The sequence below is a fragment of the Palaemon carinicauda genome, chromosome 21 (genome assembly GCF_036898095.1).
Source record: "Palaemon carinicauda isolate YSFRI2023 chromosome 21, ASM3689809v2, whole genome shotgun sequence".
Classification (NCBI taxonomy): domain Eukaryota; kingdom Metazoa; phylum Arthropoda; class Malacostraca; order Decapoda; family Palaemonidae; genus Palaemon; species Palaemon carinicauda.
In genome coordinates this window covers 95,266,575-95,281,571 of record NC_090745.1, presented here as the reverse complement: position 1 = coordinate 95,281,571, position 14,997 = coordinate 95,266,575, and the positions used below count along the sequence as shown (strand labels likewise).

At 40.4% G+C, this 14,997-nt stretch overlaps 1 protein-coding gene across 4 annotated transcripts in view; it reads right to left on the bottom strand.

Moving 5' to 3' along the window:
* The window catches only part of LOC137615330 (uncharacterized), a 59,122-nt gene that overhangs the window by 14,187 nt on the left and 29,938 nt on the right, over positions 1–14,997 (bottom strand). For 3 of the 4 annotated variants that reach the window (XR_011039225.1, XR_011039226.1, XM_068345121.1), the window contains exons 3-5: positions 11,337–11,440; positions 8,683–8,806; positions 6,834–8,414 (exon numbers count right to left, since the gene is read on the bottom strand). Coding sequence is in view for 2 of the 4 variants with exons in the window: in XM_068345121.1 (XP_068201222.1) it covers positions 6,834–8,414; positions 8,683–8,806; positions 11,337–11,440 (1,809 nt within the window). In the remaining 2 variants the exon portion in view is untranslated. The remainder of the gene's footprint in view (positions 1–6,833; positions 8,415–8,682; positions 8,807–11,336; positions 11,441–14,997) is intronic. The other variant, XM_068345122.1, reaches the window with a different exon arrangement.

The window sequence follows — 14,997 nt, the reverse complement described above, 5'->3', positions numbered from 1 at the left end:
AATACTAGGAACACAAGGGAGCATGGTTTACCTGCAGTGGTTTGAGGTCAGCTATGCAGAGAACCCAGGATGCTGCTTTCCCCAAGAGAGGGGATGATGAAGAAAAGAATAAGGGCCAGTCAAACCTTTTCATTCATGCAGACTAAATCTGGGTAACAATGCCCTCAACCTTCTGCTACTTGTCCAATAAGGAGCTTGAGGTTTTAAACCAGCTGTTGTGCAGCCACCACAGGACCGATAGAGAACGTATCGAGTCTCCTGTGGGTCACATCTTGCAGGTAGTGGGATGTGAACGTTGTCTGACGTTTCCACACCCAAGCTTGAAGAACCTGCGTCACTGAAAAATTTCTTTTGAAGGCCATGGACGTAACTATGCCACTGACATCATGTGCTCTGGGGCGACGTGACGGAGGAGGGTCTGGATTCAGTGCCAGGTCAATGACCCTGCCAATCTATACAGAGATGGTGTTCTTGGTGACCCTCCTCTTAGTCCTTCCTGTGCTGACGAATAGTGCTGGCACACAAGGACGGGCTGCGGCTGTTCTTTAGAGGTACAGCCTCAAGCTCCTTACTGGGCATAGTAAGAGATGGTCTGGGTCATCTGTTACAGTACGGAGACTAGAAATCCGGAAGGAGTTGAATCGAGGATCCGCTACTCCTGGATTCTGAGTCTTGGCAATAAACTCAGGGACAAAGCTGAATGTTACCTCCCCCCATCCCCTTGAATGGGCAATGTCATACGAGAGACCATGAAGTTTGCTGACTCGCTTGGCCGAGGCCAAAGCTAGCAGGAATACCGTCTTCCAGGTTAGGTGGCGATCTGATGCCTGGCGTAATGGTTCATAGGGAGGTCTCTACCTGAGAACTCGAACCACGTTCCATGGGGGAGGTCTCACTTCCGACTGAGGGCAGGTAAGTTCATGACTACGTATGAGTAGAGAAAGTTCTAGCAATGAGGAAATGTCCATTCCTTTCAGCCTGAAGGAGAGACTTAATGCTGAGCGATAGCCTTTCACTGCCAAGACTGAGAGGCGCATTTCTTCACGCAAATACACGAGGAACTTCGCTATTGTTGGAATAGTGGCATCGAGTGGAGAGATACCCCTTCCACGACACCAACCACAGAAGACTCCACTTTGCCTGGTAGACTGCTGCTGAAGACTTTCGCAGGTGTCCAGACATCCTGATTGCAACTTGTTGGGAAAATCCTCTCTCAGAGAGGAGATGCTGGATAGTCTCCAGGCGTGAAGCTGTAGTGAACCTACGGCTTTGTGGAAGATGTTGGCATGCAGTTGTTTGAGTAGATTGTGTCGTGGAAGGAGTTCCCATGGTGGCTCCGTTAGGAGTTGCAGAAGGTCCGGGAACCATTCTGCGTGATGCCATAGCGGAGCTATGAGGGTCATTGAAAGATTGACCGATGTTCTGGTCTTGTGAGTGGGACTGGGGAACAGTATAGCCGGAGCCTGAAGTTCAGGGCCGTTGCGAAGAGGTCCACAGTCGGAGAACCCCCCAAAGTCAGGACTTTGTTGGCTACTAGATGATCCAAAGACCACTCGGTACTCACTATCTGAGATGCTCTCCTCAGGTTGTCGGTGAACACATTCCTTTAGCTCGGAATGAAGCGTGCCGATAGTAGTATCGAGTGGATTTCAGCCCATCTCAGTATCTCTACTGCTAGATGGGATAGTTGCTGCTAAAAAGTACCTCCTTGTATGTTGATGTAGGCCACTACTGTGGTGTTGTCGCTCATCACCACCACAGAGTGATTTGCCAGGTACTGTTGGAACTGTTGAAGGGCCAGAAAGACGGCCTTCATCTCTAGGAGATTTATATGGAGGCACTTTTCTGACTCTGACCAGAGGCCTGAGGTCGCGTGGTGCAGCACGTGGGCCCCCCACTCTTTTTTTGAAGCGTCTGAAAAAATCATCAAATCCGGGGAAGGACGAAAAGATCCACGCCTTTTCGTAGGTTCTCGTCTGCCACCCACCACTGGAGATCCGTCAGTTCCGCAGGTCCCATGGGGATCTGGATGTCCGGGGAGTCGTACACTTGATTCCACTAGGACTTGAGTCGCCACTGGAGGGATCTCATCCTGAGGCGACCATTGGGAACTAGATGGGCCAGCGATGAAAGGTGACCAAGGAGACGTAACCACGATTGGGCTGGAAGTTCTTCTCGTCTGAGAAAAGGTCTTGCGAGCTTCCTCAGCCTTGCTATCCTGTCGTCTGATGGGAAGGCTTTGTGGAGAGTGGTGACTATAATCATGCCTAGGTATACCAGTCTTTGAGTGGGAAGCAGTGAAGACTTCTCGAGATTTACCATGATCCCCAGATCTTGGCAAAGTCTCAGAAGTTTGTCTCGGTGTTGAAGAAGGGTTGACACCGAGTCTGCTAGGATTAACCAGTCGTCCAGATAACGGAGGAGACGGATGCCAATCCTGTGTGCCCAATATGATACTAGGGTGATCACTCTGGTGAAGATTTGTGGTGCTGTGGAGAGACGGAAGCACAGCACCTTGAACTGGTACTTTCTGTTGTCTAGGCTGAATCTTAAGTACTTCCTTGAAGACGGATGGACTGGGATCTGGAAGTACGCGTCCTTTAGGTTCAGTGTGCACATGAAGTCTTGCGGTCTTACTGCTAGTCTGACCGTGTCTGCCGTCTCCATGCTGAACGGAGTTTATTTGACAAACTTGTTCAGAGCAGAGAGGTCAATGACTGGTCTCCAGCCTCCAGACGCCTTCTTTACAAGAAAGAGTCGACTGAAAAAGCCTAGGAATCCGTCGAGGAACTCTTGGAGAGCGCCCTTCTTTAACAGGGTTAGGACTTCTGCCCGAAGGGCTTGCCCCCTTGCCGATCCTATGGCAAGGGAGTTCAATGACACTGGATTCATCGTCAGGGGAGGTAAAGATGTTATGAACAGGACGCGATATCCTAGACTGATCACGGAGATTGTCCAGGAATCGACCCTGAGTTGCTTCCACCTGTTTGAGCAACTTTGTAGGCATCCCCCCCAGGTGGGCATGCAGGGGGACTGCCTATCCTAGTGTTTGCGGCCTCGGCTGCTCCCTCTAGGATTCTTGCCTCCCCTGGAGAACTTTTTGCCTTTCCTTTCTTTGACAGGAAAGGGCTTAGACACCAAAGTCTTCGCTGCTGTTGTTGTCGTAGTGGTCTTGACTGGACAGGACTGCTGTGGTGCTGGAGGCTTATAGGGCTTGGATGTTAAAGCCCTATGAAGGAGGGAGTCTTGATGAGACTTTCTCCACCTCTCAGCGGCATGTTCCACATCCTTAGGCTCGAACAAGACGGATCCCTCCAGGGAGGAATGACTGAGCCTATTGATCTCGGCGCTAGGGACCTTCTGATGGAATCTCTCAGCTACTGCATCCCGATGTTTCAGGATGGTATTTGCCCACAAGTTCGACACTTGGTGGGCCAGAAACTCGATCGTGCGAGTACCCGAGAGAAGGAAGGTTTCCATAGCTTTCCTGGTACGTTCTTTGGAGAAGTCCTCAGAACGTATCAGGATACCTAAGGTCCCCAACCAGATATCGAGGGCTTGCATAGCAAACTTCACAACTTTCTCCTGGTTGAGGATCTCGGCTGCCGAGAATGAGACCTGCAGGTTGGAGTCTCTCTCAAGAGGGACTCCCCTGGTTAGCTCTTCCAGCGAGTGGTGAAGAGAAAGAGCTAAACAAGGCTCCTCCAGGATCTCAAAGTACCTCCTCTGCTGTACGCAAGGAGGTGGGAGGGGCTTGTTGGTGGGAGGGGCTTGTTGGTGGCACCGGAACGGTTGGAGGACATCTCCGAGAGCTGTTGTGAGATCTTGTCCCTGGTAATCTTAACCCCTTGAGACCAGGGCAGTGCTGCACTGGTCTTGGGGGGTTTCTGAGTACCAAAGACACGGTCCAAGACCGTGTCCTTGCCCTCTTGAGGAGGGATCTCTGGGTCGGAAAACCCATTGAGAGCCCTCATTAGAATCAGAACTTGCCAAAATGCATGTTCTGACTCTTGCTGGTCTCCTCCTGCTGTAGGACTTGCAGCGAAGTCTCCTTCTATCCCCAAAGGCTCTTCTTGGGGAGAGTCGCGGACATTCCCTGAGTGGTTAGCTGGCTCCATCCTAGTCCTAGTAGAGGCCTTCGGCAATGTTTTTGACTCCTTAAATTCCTTCCTGGGAAGGATGTAGGACTCCAACGTTGACGAGGGTGGCATGTTCCTTTCAATCCCCGACTAAGTAGATCCCTCGGCGTGAGGAGAGGTTTCCCCCATTGGTGCGATGGGGAAAAGTCTCTCTTCGCGTGATTCCCTTGGGGACGGGAAATCTTCGTCCGAAAGGGAAGGAAAGGCAGTCTGAAGAAAGGAAGGAACCTGCCTCGAAGGTCTGCGTGGAGTCAGTTTCGCCCTTGGGGAAGTGACCGTGTCTGGAACTCCTCTTTTTCTCTTCAAAGGGGTAGAAGAAGCCATGGTTCTGTGTCCCAATTCAGAGAAGACAGGCTTAAACGCTTGCGTTACTGCTCTGATCAGTGCACCGAACCAGGGCTGTTGGCTGACAGATGCGCTGTGAGACATACCCTTTGAAGGGACAGGGATTGAAGGATCCCTGGGAGGAGTCACCATCATTGGTGGGTTTGTCTGTGGTGGCTTTGGGATCCTGGACCCCTCTGGATGTTTCCCTTCTCCCACAATGCGCGGTGGTATGTGCTTGCGGGGAGGGGAACGAGGCGGTGGCGACATTGCCGTGCGTCGTTCAGTGGTCTCGCGCGAGGGAGGATATTGACGCTCGCGCAAGGGATAATAATGGCGCTCACGGGAGGGAGAATATCGGGGCTCGCGTGCGGGCGCGCAGGATGATCACGTTGAGTGCGCGGGAGAGAGTTCGCACGCATCTATGCCAGCCGTAGGGAGCGTGCGCGCAGGAGAAAGATCCCTAGCGCGCGGGCACGCAGTTGAATCATGTGGGGCGCGCGGGAGAATGTTGGCGCGCATCCTTTGGAGAGGATGGGCAAGTGTGCGCAAGGCGCACGCGTATCCTTGCAGATGCGCGCAGGTGAGCGCTGGCGCGCAGGTACGTGTTGGCGTGCAGCTGGGCGCGGGCGCGCTTGTACGTGTTGGCGTGCAGCTGGGCGCGGGCGCGTCGGAGAATGTTGGCGCATAAGCGCAAGGCACATGAGCGCAGTTTGCGCAGGGGGCGCAGGAGAACGTGAGCGCATATGTGCATGAGGGCGCGCATATGTGCATGAGGGCGCGCATAGCGCGTGAAGGAGCTATGCTCCTGTTGAAGCATATGTGCATGTTAGCGCATACGCCCTTTATGCACTGTGTTAGGGTTTAGTGATGGGGCCTGACGAGCTACTAAGGAGCGTTCGTCAGGTCTCGTTGGCGCGTAGCGCGTATGTTGTTGGCGCCCAATAGCGTGCTTTGGTGGAGCCTTGCTAGGCCCATGTATAAACGGCGACGGCAGGTCAGCAGGTCTGTCGGATGGAAGGTTGACGTGTCCTTTTCGACCTTCCACCGAAGGAGATCGCGAACGATCTGCAGAAAGGTCCAGGACCAATGCAGGAGCAGTGATGGATGATTGGTCTCGAAGCTCCTCTGCGGTGGACTGCATCGAAGATGTTGAACCAAAGAGGCGCCTCCTCACCGCAGGTGAAGGAAGGCCTCTATGGCAAAGAGGAAGGCGAGCCTTTCGGTGAATGTGCTCTCTTGGGGCCGTTGGATCGGCAAGCTGACCTTCTGCAGTCCTCCAAAGAGGAGTCTCTATAAGTGAACTTCCCCGAGGGAGAGAAACACTAGCAGGAGAGACTGACGATGGACTTAGTTTCTCCCTTGTAGGTTGAACAAGAATGGGAGAAACTAAGCCGTCAGCTACCGTAGAGTTTGGAGTGGCAGAGGTGATGGGTGATACCCCATTGGATACTTCTGACACCACAACGTCGACAAGAGACAGAGGATCAACCTCTGACGGTGACGACGATTGCTTGAAGGCGGCACCCAATCGGATGAAGTTAAGCAAAACCTCCTTGGAGGGCAAACCCGTAAGCCCCAAGGAGGACCAAAGCTGAAAAAGGGATGTTAGTGACATATCCTCCCCTGGGGGGAGAGGTGGAGCTACTTCGCTAGGAGAAGCAACGTCATCTCTCGAGACCCAAGGTTGGTTAACAATACATCAGTCTACGCTACCACTCGAAGGTCTCTCGAAGGAGACCGACCGAGTGGGAGCTTCGGAGGAGGTTTGGGCAACGGAAGAAGAGGCCTTTGGTTTTTCTCCTTTCGAAGCAACCTTCGAAGGAGAAATATCCCGTTTGGACTTCTTCCGTCGTCGCAAAAACCTCTCCCACTGGGAAGTAGACCACTCCCTACACTCACTACACTTGTTGCTATCACACCGTTGGCCCCTACAATAAGGACAAAGTGCATGAGGATCAGTCTCGACTGCTGACATGAATGTTCCACAGGGGCAGTCGGGAAACTCAGGGCAGGTGCGCATGATCCCAGAGGCCAACTTCACATATACAGAACTAAAAAAAAAAAAAAAAAAGACAAAAGCAATTAAATGGCTGCCAAATGACCACCATCCGAGCCGAGGGCAAAGTGAGCTCAAGCACAGGTGTGTGGGAGGGGGGTGGGTAGCAAGCTAACCTCCCCTAACCCCGCTGACTAGCGGTGTGGGTAGTAAACCCTCGTTAAAAATTCAACCCATTTGCTACATTCTAGTAAAGGATGAAAACTTCTATAAAATATAGAAATTTATGTGCCACATCTCTATCTATTAGCTGATTTCCACACTTATTGTGCAAAACTGTAAACCTTAAAATTTTTCTTTTATCTACTTACCCATCATGACATTGTTGAAGTTTTGGTCCAGTGGAGTGGCCAATTTTTCCACCTTAATTTCTTCTTCCAATATTTCAGTCTTTCCTTTATATGCATTTGGAAATCTTACATCAGGTGCCCAGATTTCCAATATCTCTTCCTCAGATAACTTGTTAACATCAGACATACTATCTAAATTGAGGTAGCTCAAACGGGAATCTCTCCATATAATCTCAACGGTGATTTCAAGTTTGATTGTTTGCTTAAGACTGTCAATCTCTACAAATCTTAAAATGTAGATTGCAGCTGTGAGATGGAGAGCTTCTCCTTCGGTCTCATTGTCAGGATGACGCTCAGCACGATATCCAGAAGGCAAAGTGACTAAAGTACAGTTACTTTCGTCTGAAAAATCAGAGCAGTCATTATTCCCGTTGCAACGTTTTTCTTTCGGTATACAATCCCCATTAGAGCAGCCAAATTGAGTATTGTCACAAATTGTGAGACTTAAATGTATAAAAGAACCAGAAATATATTTGCACATGGATCTCTCTAACTTCCACAGTCTCAATCCTATTGGATAGAAGTCCTCAGAAGGAGCAGAAAGAGTAGCAACTGTTTCATTAACTGTGGTATCATGCATCCGCCATTCCCCTTCACTGGTTTTAAAGATCATGTATCCATAATATCCATGTATCAAGGGCTTACCTCCTTCATACCCATGGACTTCATAAAAGGTCTCAGCTTCATTATCAAAACAAAAGCCTCTCAAGCGCAGAGGAGTTGTGCGATCTACTTCACAGGGAACACAAGCTTGCCATTCTATTTCACAAGAGGTATCAACCCATAAACCACTGGGAAGGGACATCAATACGCAATTCTCCCCATCACCACCATTGGGCTCGTACAATTCAAAAGGAGGATCCTTAACAATGGTATTATCAGTAAACTTGAGCCATTCCCCTTCAGATTGTTCATCGGTAATGCCAATCCAAAGATGGTAGTTAGAATTGCATTCTTTTGCAAACTGCATGGATTGTTTGTGTAAAATTTTGTTTTCTGCAACACTTATAGGACTGTAAACATGGTAGCCAACTCTTTTGCAAGTGAGCTTTGAATCGTCAATATCATGAGTTTCTGGAAATATGACATATTCTACCTCATGTTTACAGAGTTCTTTAATGTTGACTTCTTTCATAGTTGCTCCCAATACTTCTATATTTTCTCTATCTAAAGAAAATATGTCCCCAAGGACAAGTTGTTGGCAAGTAGCCTGCTGAATGATCTCTCCTTCAGTAATAACCTTATTCCAAATGTTGAACTGAGAGAAATATCCTCTAAAACACTGATTAACTTCATATCCACCACCCAGCACATCCTGCTCTTGTCCAAAAGTAATAATTCCACGAAAAGAAATGGCTTCCTCACTATCAACTTTGCCAATTGCCTTCTTCTCTCCATTGACATATCCTTCATAAATTCCTTCATTGAAAATATGACAGTAATGAGTCCATTCATTCAGTCCTACAGGGCTAGTAAGATTTGTAATAAAACCAAACTGCCTCACCCCATTGTAGTAAAATCCATGCTGCTCTCCTCTCCGATCTGAAAATAGATATCTACTATATAGTGAATATTTTGTTCTTAATATCTAGCCATACTTAAATATATCTCTAAGAACTTACGTGGCCAAGTAAACATTATAAAAAATGGTCAATGAATAGGTGCCGAGAGAAAAACTATACAAGTATTATTTTCATCTTCCTGCTTTTCTGATAAGAATCTTTACACAGTATAATAAATTGCAATCAGCAATAGCAAAATTTCTTCCAACATCAGTAAACAGTAATTAAAAGTGTGCTTATATACTTACACAAATGTAAAACATCATTCTTTTGAGAAGCAGTAGCTAAAGAAACATGAGTCTCGTACTGCATTAGTGTAGTGGGTTTTGCCCAATAACATACACTGAAGGCTGTGTACTCCCCATTTTCATCCTGCCAGCATTTAATGAAATCGTTATAATTTTTTATTATGTTATTAAGGCTACTTATCTTCACATGTAATAAGTTGTAAAGTATTTCATTGCTCCAATTTATAAATTTCAAAACTAATGTATTACTGTATGTGAAACAACTCTGTGCTTTATAAGTTTTGTAATTTTTCGTAAATCCTTTCTCAAAACAGAATTTATTATTCATATTATAGAGCAAGTATTATAAAAGTAGAGCCACAAGAAATGTTGAAATCTATATTTATCTTTTTTTGCAATTCTTCCGTACATACATTAAATTTATAAACAGATTGCAAAGTCAGCAATTCACCATTTGTTATTTTTAGTTTATAGATTGTCTATATTCTCTGGAAAAGTACATGAAATATTAAAGCATCTACAGACATCATTTCTGAAAACGAGCAATTAGCAATCTAATCTGCATAAGAATTAAAACTAATCACTGATCTGATAAGGAAATCTTGTACTTGCAATAAACAACAGAGAACAACACAATCCTTCATACAGAATTCAGGAATTAAAATAAGGGCCTCTATTGATTTTTCCCTTTCTTCCTTTAGCTCTTAATGGAAATAACAAGAGAGATAACATTATTGTTCTAAGAATTAGAGCTGATTGCTTTCTATTGTTAGTTGAAATAATGACATATTAGTGAACTGTGCTCTGAAATGCCAAACTGCACAATTACGCTAATACTCTCATTAATGGGGTGGCAATTGTTTTATTTATACCAAAACAAAGGAACATATTGAATGCTGATAACACTACTGAGAAAAAATTGGGTAATTGATTTACATCATCAGAACTTGAAAAATGTATTATATCAAGTCATCACTTGGAGTGGCCATGATAGTCTAGATAGGAATGTATGAAGGGATTGGTGAGCTATTAATGACTAATGAATGTATATGGCGGCTGTAAATTCAAAGATAAATTGTTGAAAATCTTGAGATGAACCATTTGCAATCTTGGATATTGCGTAAGGAATGCAAGAGTTATAAATCTGGAGATGCATATTATCATTTAACAGGAAGAGATTAACCAGTACAATGAGTCACACACACAGCATATATATATATATATATACAGTATATATATATATATATATATATATATATATATACAGTATATATATATATATATATATATATATATATATATATATATATATATATATATATATATATATATACAGTATATATATATATATATATATATATATATATATATATATATATATATATATATATATATATATATACTGTATATATATATATATATATATATATATATATATATATATATATATATATATATATATATATATATATATATATATATATTTCTTTTGCATATATATATATATATATATATATATATATATATATATATATAAAGGTATTGATTTATTCCGTGGAAAGCGGAGTTTCAATACGAATAATAGTACCAGAGTTATTGTATACATCTTTATTGCTAAGCTTTCGGAAAATCTACTTCCATCACCAGAGCCTAAAAAATAGATACATTGTATAAGCGTAAGTTAAAACATAGTTTGATAAATATTTCATACAGTTTTAGTGTTCGTTTTAAATTTTTCATTTCTAATATTTATCAAACTATGTTTTAACTGATACAATATATCTATTTTCTAGGCTCTGATGATGGAAATAGATTTTTAGAAATCTTAGCAATAAAGATGTATATATATTATGAATGGTACTATTATTCATATATATATATATATATATATATATATATATATATATATATATATATATATATATATATATATATATATACAAATTAAATCTAAGTGATACAAAATAAAAATAAAACTTTATGAAAAAGAAAAACTTAGAATTTCATCTATCAAATCTGTGCTTCTTCAAAACAGACAATTCTTAGAATCCGATAAAATAGCAGCCAAATCAAAATTAATTGTCTTCGCAAAAATATGTCGTATGGTTAAAATAGTATCACCCTTATTGTTGGGAACTATCTTACGAGGAGCACACATTTGAAGATATAATAGTGATAAAAACGTGGAACAGGAGGATTACTAATATTTCAATTGTATGGAAATGGAGAATAGCTTGATGAAAAAAAAAATAATAACAATAGTTTCAAGAGAGAGGTGAATGTGAAGAACTATAGTCCATTTCTTTTAGCGATGCATATTTGTACCGACTCCCGGCGGTGCCCTTTTAGCTCGGAAAAGTTTCCGGATCGCTGATTGGTTAGAATTATCTTGTCCAACCAATCAGCGATCCGGAAACTTTTCCGAGCTAAAAGGGCACCACTGCGAGTCGGTGCAAATATGCATCGCTAAAAGAAATGGACTATAGAAAGTACCGCATGGATGGCTAGTTATTGGAGATCTGTCAGGTGAGGCATGTGATAAATAAAATACGTTGTCTACGGGCAGCAAGTGTGCAAGAGCCCGTGCCTGGCCGTCAGGCAATCTTTAAAAACAATAAAGTAAATAATTAAAATAAATCTGGTACTTATCTTACCGGGGGAATTCTTTGAGAGAGATTATATCGAATGACCACGTCGGCTGTAGGAATCGCCCAGTTATCAGTCTGCATTCCAAATACCTTCACAGTCTCTCCAATTCCTGGAAACGTAAATGCATTACAAGATGAGGTACTTTATTACAGAACACGAGAGCAATTCCAATTAAGAATTAGAATTACGAGAAATATAAAGCAGTAGACCAAGAACATCCAAGACTTTGAATAAACCTGCTTTAATTGGTTTGATTTTAATTCATGGGTTCTGGCCACATGGCACGGTACTAGGGCCGGGGAGGTCATTCAACGCCAAGGAGCAATTATGAATTAAAACTTAAGAGATTAAACAGCAAGATGGAAAAAGAGGAAGCATGGACAGAGGTAAAGAATATGGCTAATAAGTCGGTGCAATTAAAGACCGAAAGGACAAGGCAAAAGACATTGAGTAATCCTATAATGGAGTAAATGCACTACACAGATGGTTCTAAACCCCTCCTAGGTAAACATGGGCATAACAGAAATAATCACAATATAAACAAGGGTAACACAAGCAAAAGCTAAATATTAAGGAGATGTTAAGATTGGGACAATCATGAATTTAGAATGTTGATAGGAATGGGTAAAACTTAAAAATTTTACAGCAAAAAGAACAATGATACTTGTAAGATTGCCAAAGCACAAATAAAATATAGGATGGTGTTTTAAAAGCAGTTAAACGGAGACTGAGAATCAAGACAAGCTGAAGCAGGAGTCAATTAAGAATTAAACATTATGCAACACAACAATATTATACATGGCAATGAAAAACTATGTAAAATAAGGAATAGTAAAAGACAATGAAAAGCAGATTAAAAACTGCATAGGAAGTTATTCACAAATAACATGCAATAATAAAATACATTGGCGTAAATATGTCAAAAAGATTTCAATATTCTAGCATTTTACTAAACTGGAGCTGAATAAATAATGAATATTAAAAGGTTCATTGTAATTCTAAACAATGTGAACCAGCCATAACTTCGTTAAGATATTGTTATAGTCAAAAGTCCAGTTCATTACCAGAGGAATATAATTATGTCATAAAGAGGAAAAAATGACATATGAATACCCACCGCATTTTATATGGTAAGATAAGGTAAGTACTACGAGGAATGGATTAACTATGGTTTTTTTTTTCTTGGAAATATACTTTTGAAAAGCACGTCCGGTCTGTTTTCCCTTCAACTGCACAAAAAATTGGCACATTGAAAGTCTTTAAAGATTTTCGGTGATCAATCCATCCAGAAGAAATTTGCTACTAATTTCACTCTACCAGTTTTTTCAGTATTGTTCTCCCGTCTGGTCTTCAGCTGCTGATTCTCATCTTAATTCGCGGCATGTTACAATCCTTATCTCTGATCTGGGTATTAATAACTTAAACAGCCATTCATTTACTTTTCCGTGCCTGTGCATAAGATTTTTCATGATTCTGCCCATGCTTTGCATTAAGATCTTCCTTGACTCTACCATCCTGAAGGTAGAGCTGGATGTGAAGTTCATTCTAAGTTTTGCCTTCTCCATCATACGATTCTATACGACACAGTATTTTTAAAATTCCAGCTGTCATACGATAGTGGAATGATCTTCATAATATGGCGGTTGAATCTGTGGAACTGCAGAAGTTCAAATTTATTGCAAATACTTTGCGGTTGAACAGATTGACATGTCTCGTTTCATAGCTTATATGCGACTGACCCATTTGAACGTTGTTACTGATCTTCATATATTTCAAATATTTTTCTTATTCATCATCAATAGTTCATTTGTTATTTCTCAACTTCCTTTCCGTACTGGGCTGCTTTCCTTGTTGGAGCCCTTGGCCTTATACCATTCATAACATTAAAAGAATAATTAACATGATTGTAAAATATTTTTTTCTTGTTTGTATTTAATATTACTACGGAATAATTAACCTATTCAATGCGACATAAAAATGGTGCATAAAAATTAACGTAACAAACATCTTAGTCATTATGAAATTACATGAGCATTTCTGAAGAGTTGTTGATTTATTGTTGCTATAAAAAATAACTGCAATACGTACTGTATAATGGTTGTGCAAATCTAGACTGAAATTACATCATAATTATATTTAGAAACTTTCCCTCCAAGAAACTTTGATTAATGGCATTTTTAACTTGATAACGATAAAGTATTCAAAAATTTATCATTGCAAAATAAAATTACAGGAGGGAAAATATAACTCCAAAGAACTCAGACTCAAGAATAATAGTGGCTGCTATGTACATTAGATGGTCTGGTGAAGATTTGGTGATAAGGTGGGCCATTAGAATTTGTCCAAAAGAAGGTACAATTTCAAGGTCATATGAGAGTGGTATCTGTCTCTATGACTCCCAGAAGCTCGTGACAAAAACATAGGACATTAATGTAAGCTTGGAGGAATATTTAACAGTCCATTTACCTAAATTAGACCATAAAGAGTAATGATTCTTTTCTTCGAAAATTTTCTTCGAAAAGCAAACACAAAACCATTAAAATGGAAAGGCTAAAAGAAATTAGAGTGAATTTGGTGGCTATCAACCCAAAAAAAAAAATGCCAGGATATGTTGCACAGATGTCATGAAAGTTTTTTAAAATAACCAATAAAAATCATAACCCCCAAAAATCCATTATTATGGCTAGAAAAAATATTAAAACAACCCAATAGAACATATCGAACATAATGAAGCCGAACCTATTATGTATAATAGGTAAGTTCTCCCTAATTGCATTTGCTGGTTCTTTATGCAGATCCCGCTTAATACAAATGACGTGCACCTGTGACGATGTTCATGTATTTTTTCTTTTCATAAAGGTAATGATTTATTTTTGAAAATTCAATATTGCATTGCGTAAATATTTTTACAACACATGTTGATCTCTCTCTCTCTCTCTCTCTCTCTCTCTCTCTCTCTCTCTCTCTCTCTCTCTCTCTCTCTCTCTCTCTCTCTCTCTCTCTATATATATATATATATATATATATAGATATATATATATATATATATATATATATATATATATCTATATATATATATATATATATATATATATATATATATATATATAGATATATATATATATATATATATATATATATATATATATATTCTATATACATATATATAACTATATATATATATATATATATATATAGTTATATATATGTATATAGAATATATATATATATATATATATATATATATATATCTATATATATATATATATATATATATATATATATATTCTATATATATATATTCTATGTATATATATTCTATATATATATATATATATATATATATATATATATATATATATATATATATATATATTCTATATATATATATATATATATGTTATATATATATATAAATATATATATAATCTATATATATATCTATACATATACATATATATGTTATATATATACAATCAATAATAAGATTCTTGGCAGCCACTGCCAAATAAAAAAATAAAAATAGGCAACTAAATCAATACCTTATTCTTACTTTGCCCTAGCATTTAAAAAAACTCTACTGCTACTTCCACGCTTGTTTTATTTATAATATATATATATAAATATATATATATATATATATATATATATATATATATATATATA